Source organism: Cornus florida, unplaced genomic scaffold, assembly GCF_030987335.1.
Source record: "Cornus florida cultivar Cherokee Brave unplaced genomic scaffold, ASM3098733v1 CherokeeBrave_3.0.0_Hap2_Chr06, whole genome shotgun sequence".
NCBI lineage: Eukaryota > Viridiplantae > Streptophyta > Magnoliopsida > Cornales > Cornaceae > Cornus > Cornus florida.
Window position 1 is genome coordinate 63665379 of NW_026775576.1, and position 19456 is coordinate 63684834.

A 19456-nucleotide genomic window follows, 5' to 3' on the forward strand; every position below is an offset into this window, starting at 1 on the left:
CCTATATCCATTAGCAATAGATTATGCACTTCATTCATATACAATTGACATATGGAGTCATTGTTAAAGAGTGAGTTAGTTCAAGCTTGCATACGCTTTGAAAGAACTCATCACTTGTGCTAGAAATACTAAGACCATGCACATCAATCATATAATTCATATTGGTCAACAATTAAGGCATGAGAAGCCTTTATTACCATGAGTTGGTAACGGATATTAGGACCCTAAAATGCGCGTCATGAAAAACAGTGTTTTTGGCTACGTGTGAAAAATGGATTTTTGAAATAATGGTTATTTCAAAATAATTTTTCCCGGTAATAACTCTTTATTCTTCAACTAGCCTAAACTGATTTTATCAGAATTTTTGACCAAGTCTACATTGGTCTTCATACGGATTCATTTTTACCAAAACTGTCGGAAATCCAAATTTGTACTAAAACTGAATTTCTACATTTTGATTTAGTTGGATTTCAATTTTCTAGTATTTTTTATTGAATCCAAATGGGGGGTACTTCCTTATTTACATTATAAACTTAAAGTAAATGGACATATAAATTAAATTAAAAATGTTTTCAATGAAAATAAGGTATGTGCAGATGTCATGTAGAGTAACTGTTTCATCTGTTAACTTAGAAAAGTTCCTGAAGCTTCGATGGTATTTCAGTCTACCGAAATACAAGACCAACTCAGTTCAGTCTACCGAACCAAGGAATGAAATGTTGCTCCAAAAGTTTCAGACGACCGAAACTAAGGAGCCAAATGCATTGGCTCGTCCGATTCTCACAGAACGTTTTGGCACAAAGGAGAAAGGACTTTCGGTCGACCGAAACTGAAGGTAGATTACTTCGGTCTACCGAAACAAGACTGGTGGCCAACCTTAAACCATTTTGGACGACCGAAACACAATGGTGTTTCAGTTCGGTCGACCAAACCTACGCAGATTTGAATCTGAACGGCTATTTCCTCTCGGGTTGTGTGCACAACAGCTCTAATTTTTGAATTAGCAGCTGAAACTCTATAAATAGAGCAAAAGGACTTCAGGATTAATAGTTGCTACCATTGAGAAACATTACATAGCATCCAAAGAGCTTTTGTTCTTCATTTTATATCATACTCTTTCATCCCATATCATTCATAGAGTATTGAGCTTTAATATATTCATATATATACTCTAGAGTGAGCTGAAAGTTGTGAGCTTTGATTTGCATATCAATCTTTGAGAGATATACGTGTATACAACAAATTTGATCTTCAATTTGTAAGGGCTGGTATGGCCCAAGAAAGAAGAAGCAAGCTAGCTTCAATTTGTAAGGGTTGGTGTGATCCAAAAGAAGACTAAGAGAGGTTATCCCTTAGCAAGGTGAAGTAAGGTGTTGCTTCATGTAAAGGTTTGCTCTCCACCCGTAAGGAGAAGCCATAGTGGATTGGAAAGTCTCAAGAGGGGTCTTGAGCCAAGGAGTAGGAGTTTCCAAACCTCGTAAAATCGCCATGTGAATGTTTGCAAATCTCTCTTCCCTTATCTCCTTTACATTTATGTTATTAATTACTTATGCCTATATATTGATTATTGCATAGTTGTTAGAAGGTTTTAAATAGAATTTGTAAATCCAAAAATTGGCCATTGTTTGCCATAGACTCTATTCAACCCCCCCCCCCTTGAGTCAATACTTGGGCAACAGGGGTCATTCTTGCCTTCCAACAGTCGCCTGATTCATAATAGGGCCGATTACGAATTCGGTTAGCACAAAGGATAGTTTGGCTATCCAACCCTTTAGGTCGAAAGACTCTGGCATACCCTTAAAAACAAAAGGAGCCAAACACAAGTTCAAATGTAAGGACAAGTTTAGCAAATGTAAAGATCATAAATAATCATCTTCCACTACTGGTTGTGGCTGGGAAGATGTATGAATGATTTAGGCAAGGTCATTATTGGAACTCAAGGACTGGCGATTGGACGCCATAGTAGATTACAGCAAAAAGAGAATCAAATCTTTTATAACATGTTATGAAATAGATAGATTAGAAAATAACGATTAAGTAGCGAAGGAAAGTATCAAAATAGCCAAACAATAGATAATTAAAAGAAAGAAAAAAATGAGATCACATGACTACTGCAAAATAGATTAATAATAACTCAAAAAAATAAAACACATATTCTAAAACTCAAAGCTAAGTACTGAAGACAAATTTAACCAACTTCAACATTTCAATTTGCATGTGTTCAATAAAGAGCAGAAACAAATCACATTTAATCCAAATCAGTATCATCATCTTTTTCATCGTCTGAACTGTCTTCAATGAAGATTTCATCATCATTTTCAAAACAGACAATTTCATGACGAGATTCTTGATTACTTTGCAGAATTATTTCAGCATCAAGACTTTCAACCTCCAAGCCATCCCTATTCAAAGTTGGTAAATCCATGTCAAAATTGGTCGCCTCAACAACCTTATCCACAATGCATGGTTCATCCTCTTGATATGCTGTAGTATACATTTCATCCTCAACTCTACTGTTATCCTTCACTTCAAGAATATCATATGAGCTTCTATATGTTATATCTTGAATGACCTCCCACGTGCCTCGTAATTTGGTGTCTTTGACAAAGAAGGCTTGTTTTACTTGATTAGCCAACACAAAAGGCTCATCTTTGTACCATTTACGGGCTACATTTACGCTCTAGAAATAAGTATCCCTCTTAATATCTGTCATTATGTTGAACCAATCACATTTGAATTGGATAACCCGTCTCTTAAGAGGATATATATTGTAATTCAATGATATCTGTCAAGACACCATAGTAATCAACGTCCTCTGTTTTGACTAACACACCATTATTCTAAGTTTTTCAATTTTTCTCCCTTTCTTTTGTATGAAACCTGACCCCATTTACAATGAAACCAGAATATTGATTTATCCGAAAATCGGATCCACAAAGTAATGAATACAAGTCATCACTAATTTCTAACTCTTGATGATGACATTCTTCCTTTATTTATTAAAAAAAAATTATAACATTAAATAAATGCATAGGGATACCACATTTAAAACAAATACTAGGGGTATGAAGTACATTAAGGACTTACTCGTGTTCCCAACCATCTCGAAAATTCTTTTGCGTGTCTTAATTGTACATTATCATTGTTTTCATTCTCAAGTTCAGCTTTGTGTGCACTAAACAAGTTAGTGATATTATGATACATTTCAAAATTTATAAATAAAGTATTAAAAACATAAAGAATATATAACTTACTCTACATATGAAGCAATTTCTGCACAGTTATTTAACACGTAAAATTTAGCCTTTTGCATGCTTTTAATATCCAATATCTCTAAACTTCCAGACCCTAAAGGACGAACCACTTGCCTTAGCTATGAAAAATTGGACCAATTGGTGCAATAGTCGCCCTCATAATTTCTTTCTGCTCGATTGAATCATGTCTCAATCCCTCGAAGAAACCTTGAGCAAAATATGACATATTCATTGTCCATATAAGCTTCAGCGATAGACCCTTCAGGACATGCCTTATTACGCACATAAAATCGACTTGAGTATATAAAAATCTACATAAAAATTAAAATATTATAAAATCATGATGTCTACTTAATGCCCCCAAAATATTATTTTTTGTATTATAAATGTATAGCACCTTTCAATGGGGTACATCCACCGATATTGTGCAGGTCCTGCGATGATGGCCTCGCACGGCTAATGCAAAGCTAAGTGCACCATTATGTCAAAAAATGATAGAGGAAATATCATCTCTAACTTGCATAATATGACAGCAATTGTGAGTTGTACGCAGCGGAATATACTTATAAAGTTTTGATTATTTTAAAAACAGATCTTGTGTTTTTCTAACTTACTTTATTTTAGCAATTAATAAATTAATATTATGCAATCTAAAACAAAGCAAAGTAAAGTTAAAGATGACACCAGAATTTTAACGAGAAAACCCCAGTTGATAATATACGTCAACTATTTGCATGGGAAAAACCTCGTGGACTGTGCAGTCCAAAGTAAACCAATCCACTATACTTGAAACAAAGTACACTGAACTTTGACTCTAGCTCACACCTTATCGTTCTACCAAACACCAACTGCTGACAATCCTCTAGCTTTGCGACTCCTCGTCGAACAATAACTTGACCTCAGACTTATGCTTTATCTTTGTAGAAGAGTAGCAGGTAGATTAGACAACATTTCTCGAATGCTCCAACCCTTTCAAAATGTGATCGCTTTTACTTCTATTCAACTTCTGGGTTTGATGTAGAAGTAAATCTGCTTTTGTCTGATCGATGTAGATGCATCTATATGATCACAATCAGGATTCGAACAACACAACTCTTAACTCAAGTGTTTATGTGTATATGTTCTAGAAAGACAAATAGAAAATTCTCTAAGAATTTCTTAGACAAAAAATCTTCCCAAGGCTTTTTAAGAATAGTAAACTGATAATACAAAAGCCGTGAATAAACCAATGTATATGACATGGTTTATATAGAGTATAGAATGACCTAATCCCTCTAAAAATAAGGAAGAATTCGTGCATAGGATTTGGTACAATTCTAAACCAACTGGGAAATAATTTTGAAATAGGAAACTGAAAGTTGGAAACTGATCAGGCCACCTTGAACCAGTTCAGAGGGGCTGAACTAGTTCAAGTTTGGCATAAGGATTTTGAATCCAAACTTGAAGCCTTAAACCGGTCCAGAGGGGCTGAACCGATTCAAGTTGGCCAGAACTTGAAATATGGTTCTTTTAAGCTTGAAACACTGTATATTGTAAGTCTGAATGGTATACCAAGTGTAAAATGTCCTAACCTATTTAGAATTCTTCCTAAAGTGTTGTTCTTACATTTTTCTTCAAAAGATCTTCAATCATAGTAAGTCTAAACAACTTCCCAGTTCTGTAGTCGCTGTCGAACTTGATAACTTACAGACCAAGTAACTTGAATTATAACTCGACTTGGACTTGTTTTGTTTACGATAATTGCCAAAAATAAAATAATATCTCATAGCAATATCCCTTTCCAATACCTCTAAGACATCCAGTTTAAGGGTCCGACAACACAACTCCTTGAAGAATAAACTAAGCTCTGCTATCGCATCATAAACATCATCGGGTACCAATCCTCGTATAACAAGAGGGAGGAGACGCTATAATAGTACATGCAAATCATGACTTTTCAATCCGGATATCTTACCTTCATTGACACTCACACACCGACTTATGTTTAATGCATAGCTATCTGGGAACTTCATTGACTTCAATCAATCACACAGTTGCCTATTTTCATCCTTTGACAACGTGTAATGCGCAAGTGGCATCTCAAATTTCTAACCATTAAGCTTAAGATGAAGTTCTTTTCTAATTCCCATTGCTTCTAAGTCCAACCGACTTTTGAATGAGTCCTTTGTCTTTCCTTCGATATTCATTAATGTCCCCAACACATTATTACATGTGTTTTTCTCTATGTGCATAACATCTAAGTTGTGTCGCAACAAAAGTGTTCGCCAATAAGGCAATTCAAAGAATATACTCTTCTTTGTCTAATTAAGTTCCTTCCTCTCACGAGTCCACTTCTTATTGTTTAGTCCCTTTCCGAATCTAACCTCAAGTAGGAGATTAAATTGTTCCAAAATATCATCACCCGTTAACTACTTTGGTGGGTCTATGTCTTCTTTCTTACCATTAAATTGTTTGTAACGCTTCCACGTAAGCATGATTGGACAACAAAAATATACGAGCTCCTAAATAACATATCTTCTGCCCGTGCCTCAAATAACAAGAACATTTGTCTTTATTACAATTTGGACACGCCAAAAAACCCTTTGTCATCTATTTGGATGCCACTGCATAAGCGGGAAAGTCATGTATGGTCCAAATCAACCTTGCATGCAAGTTAAAGTTTGATTTACTGTAGGCATCATATGCCATCACACCATCTATCCATAATTCTTTTAACTCATCAATTAACAGTTGTAGATACACATCAATGTCATTATCAGGTGATTTAGGATCAGGAATAAGCAATGACATAAACAATACTCTAGACTCAACATTTATGAGCAACAATATTTTATCATATTGGAAAGTCAAGGTGTAATACCCCTAATTTTAAAAGGATATTTCTGGCATTTAAATTATGATTTAATTGCATTTTTATTTGATTAGTTGCTCAATTGCTTTTATTGTGGTGATTGAATTTTAATTGGAATTAATTGTTTAAGTGTTTTTAATTCATTAGCTGTATTTTACTATTTTAATTACTTTAATTGATTTAATTAGTTAGATTTAATTTGTTAATGCATTGTGTATTTATTTTCTTTATCGTGATTTAGGGTTTTAGGTTTCAAGGTGTAGCCAACTTATTAATTTAATTAGTGAATACGTTCCATTCTTGGATTACAATTAGAATTAGGGTTTAGGGTTTATAAATCTATAAATATACATGTATACGTTCTACCTAGGGTTGAAAACAAAGCCTTATTCCCGGAGTGAGAGGCAGAAAGAAATAGAGAGTGAAAATTAGAAAGGTTACCAGAGAGGTTCAAGGATAATTGGACGAGGTGTTTCTGGGTTGAACCAAAGCACTGGAGGAGCAGACTTGCAGTTTAGGACACAAACGTATCATACAGAAACTGTGGAATTAGAGTTTCAAATCTGAAACTCAAAGGCAAGTTTATGTACTTCTCTTTCCCAGGAATTTGTGTTCTATGCATGCTTAGTTAGACTTTAGGAGTTAAACTAAGTTTTAATTACATTGTTTAAACATGTTAAATCAGTTTCTAGCATCGTTGAATTAAATCTGTTTCTCAGTTGTTTGCAAGTTCAGTTTTTATATGGTTACCATTGTTTTAAACTTTGATCTGTAATTCAATTCATAGAGGTATAACTCTGTCTTATGATCAATCTGGGATGAGGATAGGGCTTTAAAATCTGTAATAAAACTATTTTCAAAGACTGAAAACCACCGGAGTCAGAGAAGACACACGCAGACACAGCCACGGCTCTTAGGGGTGAGAGCAGGCTCCAAAAAAAGAAGGACGCTGCTCCCAAAACACAAGAGCCTGCTCTCTAGGGTTGAGAGCCGGCTCTCAACCATCTAGAGCCTGCTCCCAAGGAAGGGGAGCCGGCTCTCCTTGAATAGAGAAGGCTCTCTGAGTTTCAGAGCCTTCTCTTTCTCTTAATATTGCGTAAAACTGAGTTTTTATGTTTTGTTTGGCTGAGACTGTGTTTCCTAAAATTGTTTAAAGGCTTCTGGGTGATTTAATACAGTGTTTAAGACTTATAAAAAAAATTGGGAAGCAAGCTTACATTCAGGAATTGAGGACAGAATTAACATAAGTTTGAACAAAGGTCTGTATGTGGAAGATTGAGCAACTGACTTGAAATGCAGACTGTTTTAGAAATTTGATGCCTTTACATGATCTTAAGTTTTGAATCATGTTTTGTAGCTGAGTTATAAGCATTCTGTTATTTAATTACATGTATGTTTGGTTGGGGTTAACTAATAATTAAATCTGTTATATATCTTATTTGTTACGACACTGTTTGGAGGAGATTTGATGCCTTTGCATGATCTTAAATTTTGAATCATGTTTTACATCTGTGTTTTAAGCATATTTTTAATCAATAATGCGTATGCTTAGTTGGAATAAACTGATGCTTAAATATGTACATAAATGCACCAGTTATGGTACTGTTTGGAGAAGCAAATTGCATAAACCTCTTTTATCAATCTAATGGATTGAAACTTGAATTCTGAATTTTCAATGGAGGCATGGTTTAGTGACTCACATGTTAAACTATACTTTCGATTATTTTGGAATGTGGTTGATAGATAATTATACTATTTTTGTTAACTATGTTAACTAGAGGATGGTATGCACTAGTATGGGACGGTGGTATACTAGGTATGGATTGGTTCAGACACTAAGCCTACCTAATCTGGATTGAAGTTCGGATCAACAATAAAAGTTAAGTCTAACTTCTGTGAGTGTCAGGTCAGTAAATAACTGAATGACATAATTGGATTTCTGGGATGAATTGTTATACAGATATCATGCCACTATATCAGATGGATGATATTCTGTATTAGGAGGACACGGACTTTATATATTTATGTTATGATGCCATGGTATGAGCTTGAGTCTCATGACCATGGTTAGGATGCGTATATCGCCTAGGATGGATAGCTGAACAGTAGTTGAAGTTCCCTGGTAGGTCTAAGAACACATGACCACGTAATGTGTGATTTGCATGGTATCTCTATTCAGGCTGAGACAGACCTATTAGACTAGTGAGCGACCTATAGTGTATAATATATACATATATAGACTACTCTAGATATTGTTGAGTCTATCTAAGATGTATCTGCGTATCGGATTCCTGTTTGAATCGTAGTAGATCAGGACTTGCATGTGGGCCTAACCCATTCTTTTATTTTTCAGGTGCTCGTCAGTTCCAGGGTTAGAGCTTGGTCGTGCAAAGCAGATACAGACTTCCATTCCACCGACTACGTAGGATTGCTTACTTATTAGTTTTGGATCTTATTTCAGTTATTTCATTTTACAGTTGGGATTTTTATTAGGTGTCCACTAGATGGATTCCCGAGTTGTTAATTAATTGGAGGTTTTGGAGTTTAGATTTTTATAATATTATTTTGAGGATTTTTAATTTAGTTTCTTTCAGCTTAATTTTCATTTCTCAAATTTATTTTTGTACTCCGTGTTCATTTTAACATATTAATTGTTTGATATCCCTCGGGTTTGGGCCTGGGCCTGATCAACCCGTGTCTCGAATCCTAGGGGTATCACACAAGACCATATATATATATATATATATATACACACACACATTAGGGTTGATTAAAGCGAGTGGTGAGAGTGAGATGGCACTTGGCAGTGGTTTCATTGGTTTATCTGTGGGATAATAAAATTCATGAATGTCTTAATTTCGAAGTGTAAGTTAGTGACGAAATCCTTGTATTCTTTGTTGTTGTTTAATTGCTTTTTTTATTATTATTATTTTGTTGAACTTTATAGTTTACACACTTGCATATGATCATTGTACAATTTCCAAACAGTTTTACTATCAACGAAATAATAGAGCTTTATGGCCAGAGTGTAAGGTGACTCATAAATAATTTCAAAAGAGGAATTAAGTACATGTGTTCTCATTTGCGCAATCTCCTCTAAGTGCTTATGGTTTTATCAAAGTCATTTTCAACTGAGAATTAACTTTGATATCATTTATTATCAATGACCCACATGAGCTGGTGCACGCTCTCCATTTTCAGCTGATAATTGACCTTGATATCATTTGTTATCAACAACCCACACGAGCTGGTGCACGCCCTCCATTTTTAGCTGAGGCACTATATAGATATTATTGGCTTTACATACTCTCATCTTAGTGTTTACGATTTTGCTGAAAATATGTTTTCATAGTTACGAAGGTCCATACATACAAATGTTTTCATAGTTAAGAAGGTCCATACATACAAATGTCAAAATATGTTTTCATAGTTAAAAAGGTCCATACATACAATTGTTGACACGTGTAAAACTTATAAAAAAAAATCACTCACATATGTGATGCATGTTAGTCCACGTCATTTATAATACTGTACATTAATGAATCTCAATTATTTCATTAACTTACCTTACGGTAACAATATATATAATATTTTATTTAAAAATCCAATATGATGTAAATACTCTCTATTCTTCATATATATATATATATATATATTTAGGGTTAAGTGCAAAAAATTTCCTTGATATATAGACTTTGTGTAGAACAAGTCCCTACTTTTTAAAAAAGTGCATGCAAGTTCACAAAATTCAAAAAAGGTGCATAACCGGTCCCTCTGACAACTTTTTACAAAAAGTAAAACTGAAAACCCTATTTTACCCTTTTGTTTCCCATTTTGCTCCTCACCATTTGTGCATATAATCTCGCCGGAGATGTGACCGAATTTTCGCCGAAAAATTCGCTGAAATCAGATTTTCGCTGGAGAATACACATGGGGCGCATGATAGCGTGTGAGATCTATGTGCAGAACTTTAGGTGGCACGTGTAGACGCGTATAACGTCGTCTGTGGCTTTTATTTGTAGCGTCGTGTTCGTCTTGGTCTTATGGACCTTATTCGACGATCAAAATGTGGTTTTGATCACGTTTAATTTCTACGTTGTTGGCTCTCTTTCTCTCTCATCTCTGTAATTTTCTTACTTGTTCTGGACATGAACTGAAGTTTACCGAGAGAGACGACGTGAGATAAGAGAGAACAAGATTTTCGACTCTATAGAGAGAGAAAATCAGATATATTGTATAGGAAAATATATATACTCTCTTTTCTTTTCTTTTCTTTTTCCTTATATGATATATATACTAATATATAGAGATATATACTGTATATGATATATAGCACAATAGAAATTCCAATATGGCCAGTAGTCACTTTTTTCTCAGAACCAATATTGAACTCCTGGGCTTTCTCTCTAGGGCATTGCTCACATTCGGAACATCTATTTTCGTCACAACCTATCAGATCCAAATGGAAAGAAGAATCTTCATTTTTATTTTATTTATTTTCCTTATATGATATATATACTAATATATAGAGATATATACTCTGGCTGAAGCCCGTAAATGACCAGTACGGTGGCCTACACCGTAGACAGTAGGTCGTTGCCGCTACCAGTGGCGGTGGGATTGACATCAAAACCCAAGGAAGAAGCCACCCAGTCTACAAAATCACCAGTATCAGAAAGAAATCTCCTATTATTCAGAGGATGTGGAGAAGAAGAATCATGAGAAACTACCAACATATTCCAATTATTCTGATGTAACATTGAGATTAAAAGTACAATTTAGTTTCAATCATAAACCCTAGAAAGTTCCAAATCTAGAGTCCAAAATAGTTACCCATCTCACTGAGTGATTTTTATGGCTTCGCAACCACCCTCTCTCTCTCTAAAAAAAAAAAAAAAAAAAAAAAAAAAAAAAAAAAAAAAAACTTGAGATCCTCACAAACACACTCCCATCTTCAATCATTTAGGTACACTGATTCAGAAAAATACACTTAGAGAAAGCTGCTGCAGATTTTAGGAGAGATGAGAAAGAAAAAAATTTAAAAAAAAAAAAAAAAGAAAAAGAAAATAATAAAGGACCTAAAATGGTAATTTTACATGGTCTAATTATTTTAATAATATTTCATTTATATTAAAGAGGGTATTATCGTCATTTTACACGACCAGGACCTAATCACACCAAATTGATAGTATAGAGGAGTTTTTTACCACACAAGGACTGATATGCATTATGTCGATAGTAGAGGGGGATTTTTTGCACTTAACCCTTATATTTACTTTGAAACATACTCGACAAATTTAATTACATAACATATTTCTGTTTCGAAATAAATCCGAACGCAAAAATAAAAAAATAAAAAATATTGCTACTATGTACTTCGTATGAAATGAAATGGTTGTATAACAGAGTTTAACCAAAAAAAAAAATTAGTTAGATGACATTAGCCTTGGTTTTGCATGAGCCAGGTGTCATCATTCGAACTGGGATCCATGGCTTGGACAAGCCCGCTGGAAGTTGGAGAGCCTAGGTTTAAATGCAATAGAACTACCAAATTCAACGCTTTAATATCTACACCTATATTGTACTACCTCCGTCCCTTATTAGTTATTCATCTTTGATTTTATAACTTTTTAAGGAAACATGCAATTAATGCATTGTCCCTTTTTAAAATTATCAAATTGTCCTTTTTAATTTAAATATATATAGTTACAAAGTTTGAAATTTTTTAAGAAGATAAAAGACAAAATGAAAATATGAAAAAAAAAATATATATATATATATATACTTTAACTTTTTAAAAAGGACAACTAATTTAGAACATGTAAAAAAAAAAAATTAACTACTAAGACCGGAGGGAATACTACTAAGTCGATCCTTTAATATCTACACCGATATTGTACTATTGAGCAGAATAATTTATTGCTTCATATTGGTCTGACTCTAATAAATGCTCTAGAACTACCCAATTCAAAGTACCTTTGTTGTGTCCTATTTTCAAAATATGGGAAAAGTTGAAGAAAAAAAAAAATAGTATATATCAAGCCTATATATATATATATATATATATATATATCAAGCCCAGGGATTAAAATCCACAATCCAATAATATCTAATCACATTTCAATGTGAAAGGTTTGAAGGTACCATTTTGGCATCAATGTTTATAAATTAATTATTAGGATAAAAAGAAAATATTATTTAGCCATTTTTTGCAGCAAGAAATCTCTTCACAAGCTTTCCTTTTGATTGCAAAGTAGAAAATTTGTTTTGGAGTATTCGCTTGAGATAATTCAGGCAGTATTCTCACTAAATTGTCTAAGCGAGCTGTTAAAAAAAAAAATTAATAATAATAAATAATAAAAAGTGTAAAAACAAAAAATATGAAAAGCTGATTTCAAAAACTACATATAGAAGACAATATATCTTTTGTTAACTGAATTTTCAAAAAATAGTTATTAGAAATTCTCTACCAAACAAGTTTTTATATAATTTTCTAGATTTCAATTATGAAGAAACATAAAATAGTTCTGGAAAATTGAAGTAAGCAGATGGATCAATTTTTTTTTTATGTTATAGATTATTTTCATTGACTTTATCAAAATAAATAAATAAATAAAAGAGAGAGAGAGAGACAAATAAAAGGTGATTGTTTTCAAATTTGGTCATGTCACACCAACGACCACGCAATGGTCATGTTCAAATCTATTAATTTGCTTCTTTTCAAGAAATTTAACGGTTTATCCTCATTTTCAATTTTTAGACAAACATTAATTTACTGGCATGTTCAAGTTAGAAACTCGTGGAAGCAATCAAACTTTATAGACTTGAAAGTCATCACATAGACACACACAAACAAAGCCACAAAGTTATTTTGACCATCTAGATGCATGCATCTAGTTCAGTACATGTATTCAATTATATAATAGCAAAATTAGTTCCACTTATATATATATATATGTGTGTGTGTGTGTGTTATTTCCGTTTAGTTTAAAAAACCATTCCTCGCCTAGATCTTACATGTGATTGCCAATATGTGCAAAAAATTATAAAAAATTCACTCACATATGTGATGCATGTTAGCCCACCTCATTTATAAATTATACTATACATGAATCTTAATTATTTCATTAACTTACCTAACTATTCTTAGTATCATCTATATATATATTTATATTTACTTTGAATCATACTCAACAAATTTAATTCATAACATAATTCTGTTTCGAAAAAAATCCCAACGCAAAAATATATATATATATATATATATATATATATATATATATATATTGCTACTATGTAAATGAAATGGTTGTATAACAGACTTTTAAAAAATAAAATAAATAAATAAATTAGTTAGATGACATTAGCCTTGGTTTTGCATGAGCCAGGTGTCATCATTCGAAGTGGAACCTATGGCCTGCACGACCCGCTTGAAGTGGGAGAGCCTAGGTTTGGTTTCTACTTCGTGGTCCATTAGCCAAGCCCACTAGTGGCCCAAGGACCTAACAAAAAAGTTTGATGAGCAAGATAAGCAAACTAGCTAGGAAGAACAAATTTGAGGTTGGATGTGAGGTGAATGATGGTAAGGATTGATGAATTTATAGAGGATAAAAGAAAGGCAACAAAAAAAATTTAACTAATAGTGTCTTAATGGTTATAATAGCAGAATAAGTGCAGAATTTTTTTTATAAAAAAAAAAAAAAACAAAAAAAAAAACAAAAATTTTGAATTTCTCCTATTTTTTTTTCTTGGGCTTTTTTGGAGACACTGCTCTTTTGGTTCAATTGTTTTGAGGAAAAAAAATACAAAGAAAAAGGGCAAAAAATTGATTTTTGGGAATTGTTTCACCCAATCACTCCCTTATAACCCGTTTCTGGCCAGCTATGCATCGCCACATGGGTCGCCAGAAAGGTCTAACTCATTGCTTTTAAAAAAAATTAATGCATATGAATGATTTGATCAATTTTGATCATGGGCATGACCATTCAATTTAAAAATTATTTTGTTTCAAAATTTATTCATTTTACATTGTTATAGTACGGAAAGTTACTATTGATAGTAATAAAAATTTCACCATGGAACTGCTAAAAATAAATAAAAAAGAACCCAAGTCAAGTTTGATCCTCCAAAAGTTTAAGCTTGACTTAGGCTTAGCACATGTTTTTGAAATTTGGTTACATCGAAAGTAGATCTATTGCCTAGAATGCCATGCAAAATTTCATCATCAGTCTTTTATTTTTTCAAATTTGTCTCATTCTCCTTTGTTTCTTGGAAGCATCGAAAGTAGATCTAGCCACAATTGCAACTACCATGCATAATTCTTCTCCTCAAATTTTGTATTTATTTATTTATTGTTCTTTGTAGTGGTGCTAGCTAGCCACAATTGTAACTACCATGCATAATTCTTCTCCTCTAATTTTGTATTTATTTATTTATTGTTCTGCAGGGACTGAAGTAGTACTTAAATGGGACTTTCTGGCATGAGTTTAAGCATATTAAGGTCATTTTACAATGTTTTCATATATGTTATAGTTGCATGTTGCTACTTGTGCTTGATGAATGCAAGCTTTTCTACCACTGCAGCCACCTCTAGACTGGATGGGAATGAGACCGATCGACTTGCCCTGTTGGCATTCAAGGTCAAAATAACCAACGATCCTTTCAAGGTTATGAGTTCATGGAATGATTCCATTCACTTCTGTCGGTGGAATGGTGTTTGGTGTGGTCGCCGGCACAAAAGGGTCACCAATTTACTGGATCCATTCCTATTTCAATCTGCAATGCAACTAACCTTGAAGCGTTACTAATCCTTGGAAACAATCTTAATGGAAGAGTGCCGACCATGGAAAGGCTACAAAAGCTTAAGGATGTAAACATCAATCGGAATCATCTTGGAAGTGGAGGAGTTGGTGACTTGAGCTTTATCTCCTCTCTGACCAATGCTACAAATTTAAGTCTATTGTCTATAGACGCAAATAATTTTGGAGGAATGCTTCCCCAATCTGTTGGCAACTTGTCAACTAAGCTTGAAGTCTTCACTCTAGCTAATAATCATATATTTGGAAGCATCCCGGTTGCAATTGGGAATCTCATCAACTTGAATTGGCTAAGTATGTGGGGCAACCAATTCACAGGTAACATTCCGACTCAGATTGGAAAGCTTCAGAAACTCAATATATTGAGTCATTCCATCCTCTCTAGGAAATTTGAGTTCGTTAATTGAGTTATATGTGAACGGAAATAATCTTCAAGGAAGTGTCCCTTCAAGTCTTGGAAAATGCCAAAATTTGTTGTTGCTTAAGTGTTTCTAAAAACAAACTTAATGGTACCATACCCCTGCATGTTTTCAATATCTTGTCCTTGTCACGCTCTCTTGATCTTTCTCAAAACCATTTCACTGGTTTCCTTCCTGTAGAAGTCGGAAACTTGAAAAATCTTGGTAGATTGTATGTTCATGAGAACATGTTATCAGGTGAAATTCCAAGCACAATTGGTAGTTGTGTAAGTTTAGAATATTTAAATATGGATAGTAACTTCTTCCAAGGAAGCATCCCCTCATCTTTGAGCAATCTCAAAGTTATTCAAGGATTGGATCTTTCTCGCAACAATTTTAAAGGCAAAATTCCAGATTATTTCAAGAGCTTTCAATTGTTGCAGTATTTGAATCTTTCTTATAACAATTTTGATGGCATGGTACCAATAGAGGGTGTGTTTGGGAATGCAAGTGCAATTTCAATCATGGGCAATAGTAAGCTTTGTGGAGGTATACCTGAATTACAACTGCCTAGATGCAACTTCATGGATCCTAAGAAGAATGGTTCCACTCTTTCTTTCAAGATGGTAATCACCATAGCTTCGGGACTTTTAGTAGTGACTTTGGTGTTCTCTGCTCTATATGTTTGTTGGTGTATAAAGAGACGCGAAAAACCTTCTACCGAAGATTCAGGAAGCTTGTTTTTAACAGTGTTCTACCAAAGTCTGTATAGAGCTACCACTGGGTTTAGTGAATCTAATTTGATAGGGGTTGGTAGCTTTGGGGTGGTATATGAGGGAATATTTGATGGCAAGCAGATTGCTGTCAAGGTACTTTTCATCACTGGATGTGAGGCCTTGAGAAACATCAGGCATCGAAATCTTGTGAAGATACTCAGTGCATGTTCGAGTGTTGATTTTCAAAATAATGATTTCAAGGCTCTTGTTTATGAGTTCATGGTCAATGGGAGTCTAGATGACTGGTTGCATCCAATTGGAGGACATGGTGAGGTGCCAAAAGATTTAAGTCTTGTTCAGAGATTACATATTGCCATTGATGTTGCTTGTGCGCTGGATTATCTTCACAATGATTGCCAAACTCCCATAGTCCACTGTGATTTGAAGCCAAGCAATGTTCTTCTGGACGACAACATGACTGCACGTGGAGGTGACTTTGGGATATCAAGATTCCTTCGTGATGCTAACCATTATGATAGCAGAAATCAAACCAATTCTGTTGGACTAAGAGGATCTATTGGTTATATGGCTCCAGGTAATTATTACAAATTATTTTACTCTTCCTTTTCTATTTCGCTTTTCATTACTATAATTGATTTACAAATAATATGTTTTCAAATGGCAGAATATGTAGAAGAAAAAAAAAAATCCCCTTGCCAACAGACATTTTTATCAAGTATTAGAGCATAAGAAAAGATAAACATTGCTTTTTGTGTTTTCTGTTACTTTTTTCAAGCTATGATTGAGGTTTTGTGAAGTTAGGGTATCTAACTTGATCGTTGAACAAAAAGATGGAGCCAAAAAAGAAACGATTATTAGCTAATATTGTTTAGGCACTCAAACTTGAGACAGTAATGGCAAAAAAATATGGTTTTAAGGCCCCAAATTAGACTGGCAGATCATAAGCACCATCTTTTTAGGCATTTGTTTGCTAGATGAACTGTTTTTATATTAGCAAACTGTGTTCATGACAAAATTTTACACCATTTAAACTTGGCCATCGAAAGCTTATTTTATGGCATTTAATCTTTGGACCCCCTATATGCTAGGATTTCATTTAAAGAAGTATCTCCTTCTTCAACTTGAAACAATTCATATGGACTTTTCAAAAACTCTTGTTTTGTTTTATTTTATTTTTATGCTAAAGATAAATTGTTTTATTTGCTTATATCAAGAGATATATAATTGAACCAACTCCTTTACATTTTTTTTCCTGGATTGTGTGGAGTGAAGAGTATGGCATGGGAAGTGGGGTGTCAACATCTGGCGATGTATACAGTTATGGAATACTCTTGTTGGAGATGTTTACAGGAAAAAGGCCAACTGATGAAATGTTCAATGATGGTTTGAACCTTCATAACTATGCTAAGATAGCTTTGCAAGAGAGAGTAGTCAATTTTGCAGATTCAGTACTTCTTCAACAACAAGAAGAGGGGGAGAATTTTCACAAGATTCAGGAGGGTTTGGTTTCGATATTTAGAATTGGTATTGCCTGTTCAACAGAATCACCAGCTGAAAGATTGGATATTAGTGACGTTGTAACAAAGTTGCGTGTCAACATGGACAATCTTTTTGGAACACGTCAAGGAAGAAGAATTACAACTGCAGTTCAATCATAGTAAGTATGACCCCATCACTTACAGTAACTCAGATAAATTAGCTGCATGCATTTCTCTGTTATGGTAGCCACAACACCAGGTTCTCATGTTATTATCTTTTTTTTCCTTTGGGTACTATTGTAATCTCCCTATCGATGTGTTGGTGTCTTAGGTAAATATTCATCGTTCAGATTCATATTCCTTGTGTACATCAACCTTCTTACATCTTTTAACATAAAATTGAAGTTTTCTAAACCTAAATCATTTCTTTTTATTACAGGTGCATGGTGATGGGACCAAATACAATTCTAAGAAGACACTAGTTAGTTCACTTCTCATATAAACAGATTCGTGTAATTTCTTGTGAAATAGTTTGTATTCAGAATTTTCATGTCATGTTTATAGTTGGTTTGTTGTTAAAATTTGTTTGTGTGGTGCTCATAGACTCATAGTTTGGCTTTTCCTTAATTCGTTCGGTTAGGTATTGCATATGTAAGGTTTTGAACTTTGAAAGTTTGCTTTCCTTACAATGTCAGGTTTGTGTTTTATCTGTCATTAATTGCTTAAGTAATTGAGTCAATTCATTTTTGGAAACACACTAGCTATAATAAGGACTAAATAAATATCATAAGAAGCTATCATATGTAGTTCACATTCTCACACTATGGATTAGTTTGGTTAGATGGAAATAGCATGAAAGGAAACGAAATGCGAAATGCAAAATGTAAAATTTCTAAACCTTTTAAGAGTTTGGATAAGCAAATGCAATGTTGCCCCAATGGTTGGGATTGGGGGTTGTTCCCGTGTCCGAACCCTACACTCACCCTCGCCCCTCTGACGACTAACCTCCAACTTTCTTGGCATGATATAAAAGAATAAAAAGTTTGGATAGTAAGAAAAGGAAAAACATTTCCTATATCTTCAGAAAATATATATGAGATTTCAATTGTACCCCTCTATTTAAGGCAGTTTCACACTATTAAAATCATAAAGTAGTAATGTTAAGAATTTTTTTGAAAAAAATTTCATGCCGATGATGAAAATTTTATTTTGCCTTTCTTTCACTTCACTACCAATTTCCATCTCACCAAACAACTCATAAGAAACAAATCTAGATTTCAAAATGCATAATTTGTCTCTTCATGAACTTTCCTCTATTATTATTATAGTTTATTTTTTCCCCCCGAAATTTGAATGTTCTTCTAATATTAATAATACTACCCAATTCTTTAAAAAAAAATTCAAATCCTTGCAAACTAAGGGGGACTCGGACATGGGTACACCCGTTCAGAAAATTGAGCGGCTAATTATTAGCTTTTGGGATCAGAAATCCAACTCATGTCTATCACTCGATCAATATCAAGATTAAGCTAGTAAGGCTCTCCTGCAAACGTGTATCTGTCGGATGGTCCTGAGATTCTCCCACTACTACGATGAGGTGTCGATGTACTCGAAGGTGGAGGTGCTGTGATGTTTCCAATTCTCTTTTTTTTTCATTTTTCTGGAACTTTTGTCGCTGTAAGGGCATTTTCGTCTTTAGAATGTGCCGGTTGTGTCCTCGAGTTGTTTGAAGGCATTTCATTGAGTACAGGACTCTTTGAAATGCAAGGGTGATCATTTTTGTACTTTTCTGTTTTTCAGGCCAGACGGTCCAGTGTGGGACCCGTTACCGAACTTGTCGTGTACAGGGATTGTAATTGAGTCCATTAGCATTTCATGCATTTTATTTGATGCATTTTAATGTGGGTTTTATTTGGTTGGAT

At 34.0% G+C, this 19456-nt stretch overlaps 1 protein-coding gene across 2 annotated transcripts; it reads left to right on the top strand.

Annotated features, from left to right (window-relative positions):
• The first annotated feature begins 14851 nt into the window (after window positions 1-14851).
• On the top strand, window positions 14852-18658 carry LOC132311732 (probable LRR receptor-like serine/threonine-protein kinase At3g47570). 2 transcript variants are annotated; one of them, XM_059809795.1, is made up of 3 exons: window positions 14852-16630; window positions 17329-17717; window positions 17974-18658. In XM_059809795.1, exons 1-2 carry the CDS (start codon window positions 15568-15570, stop codon window positions 17712-17714), a joined length of 1449 nt encoding a protein of 482 aa, XP_059665778.1. In that variant the 5' UTR covers window positions 14852-15567; the 3' UTR covers window positions 17715-17717; window positions 17974-18658. The 2 variants fall into 2 exon arrangements, with proteins under 2 accessions (XP_059665778.1, XP_059665777.1); XM_059809794.1 differs by having other exon boundaries at window positions 17329-17713; window positions 17974-18655.
• Window positions 18659-19456: the final 798 nt, after the last annotated feature.

What these genes read in the sequence shown, in the direction of transcription:
- LOC132311732 (XM_059809795.1), top strand. Translation starts at nt 15,568, where the DNA reads ATGTTATCAGGTGAAATTCCAAGCACAATTGGTAGTTGTGTAAGTTTA. An exon ending in TATTGGTTATATGGCTCCAG is followed by an intron (nt 16,631 to 17,328) that starts GTAATTATTACA and finishes TGTGGAGTGAAG; the next exon opens with AGTATGGCATGGGAAGTGGG.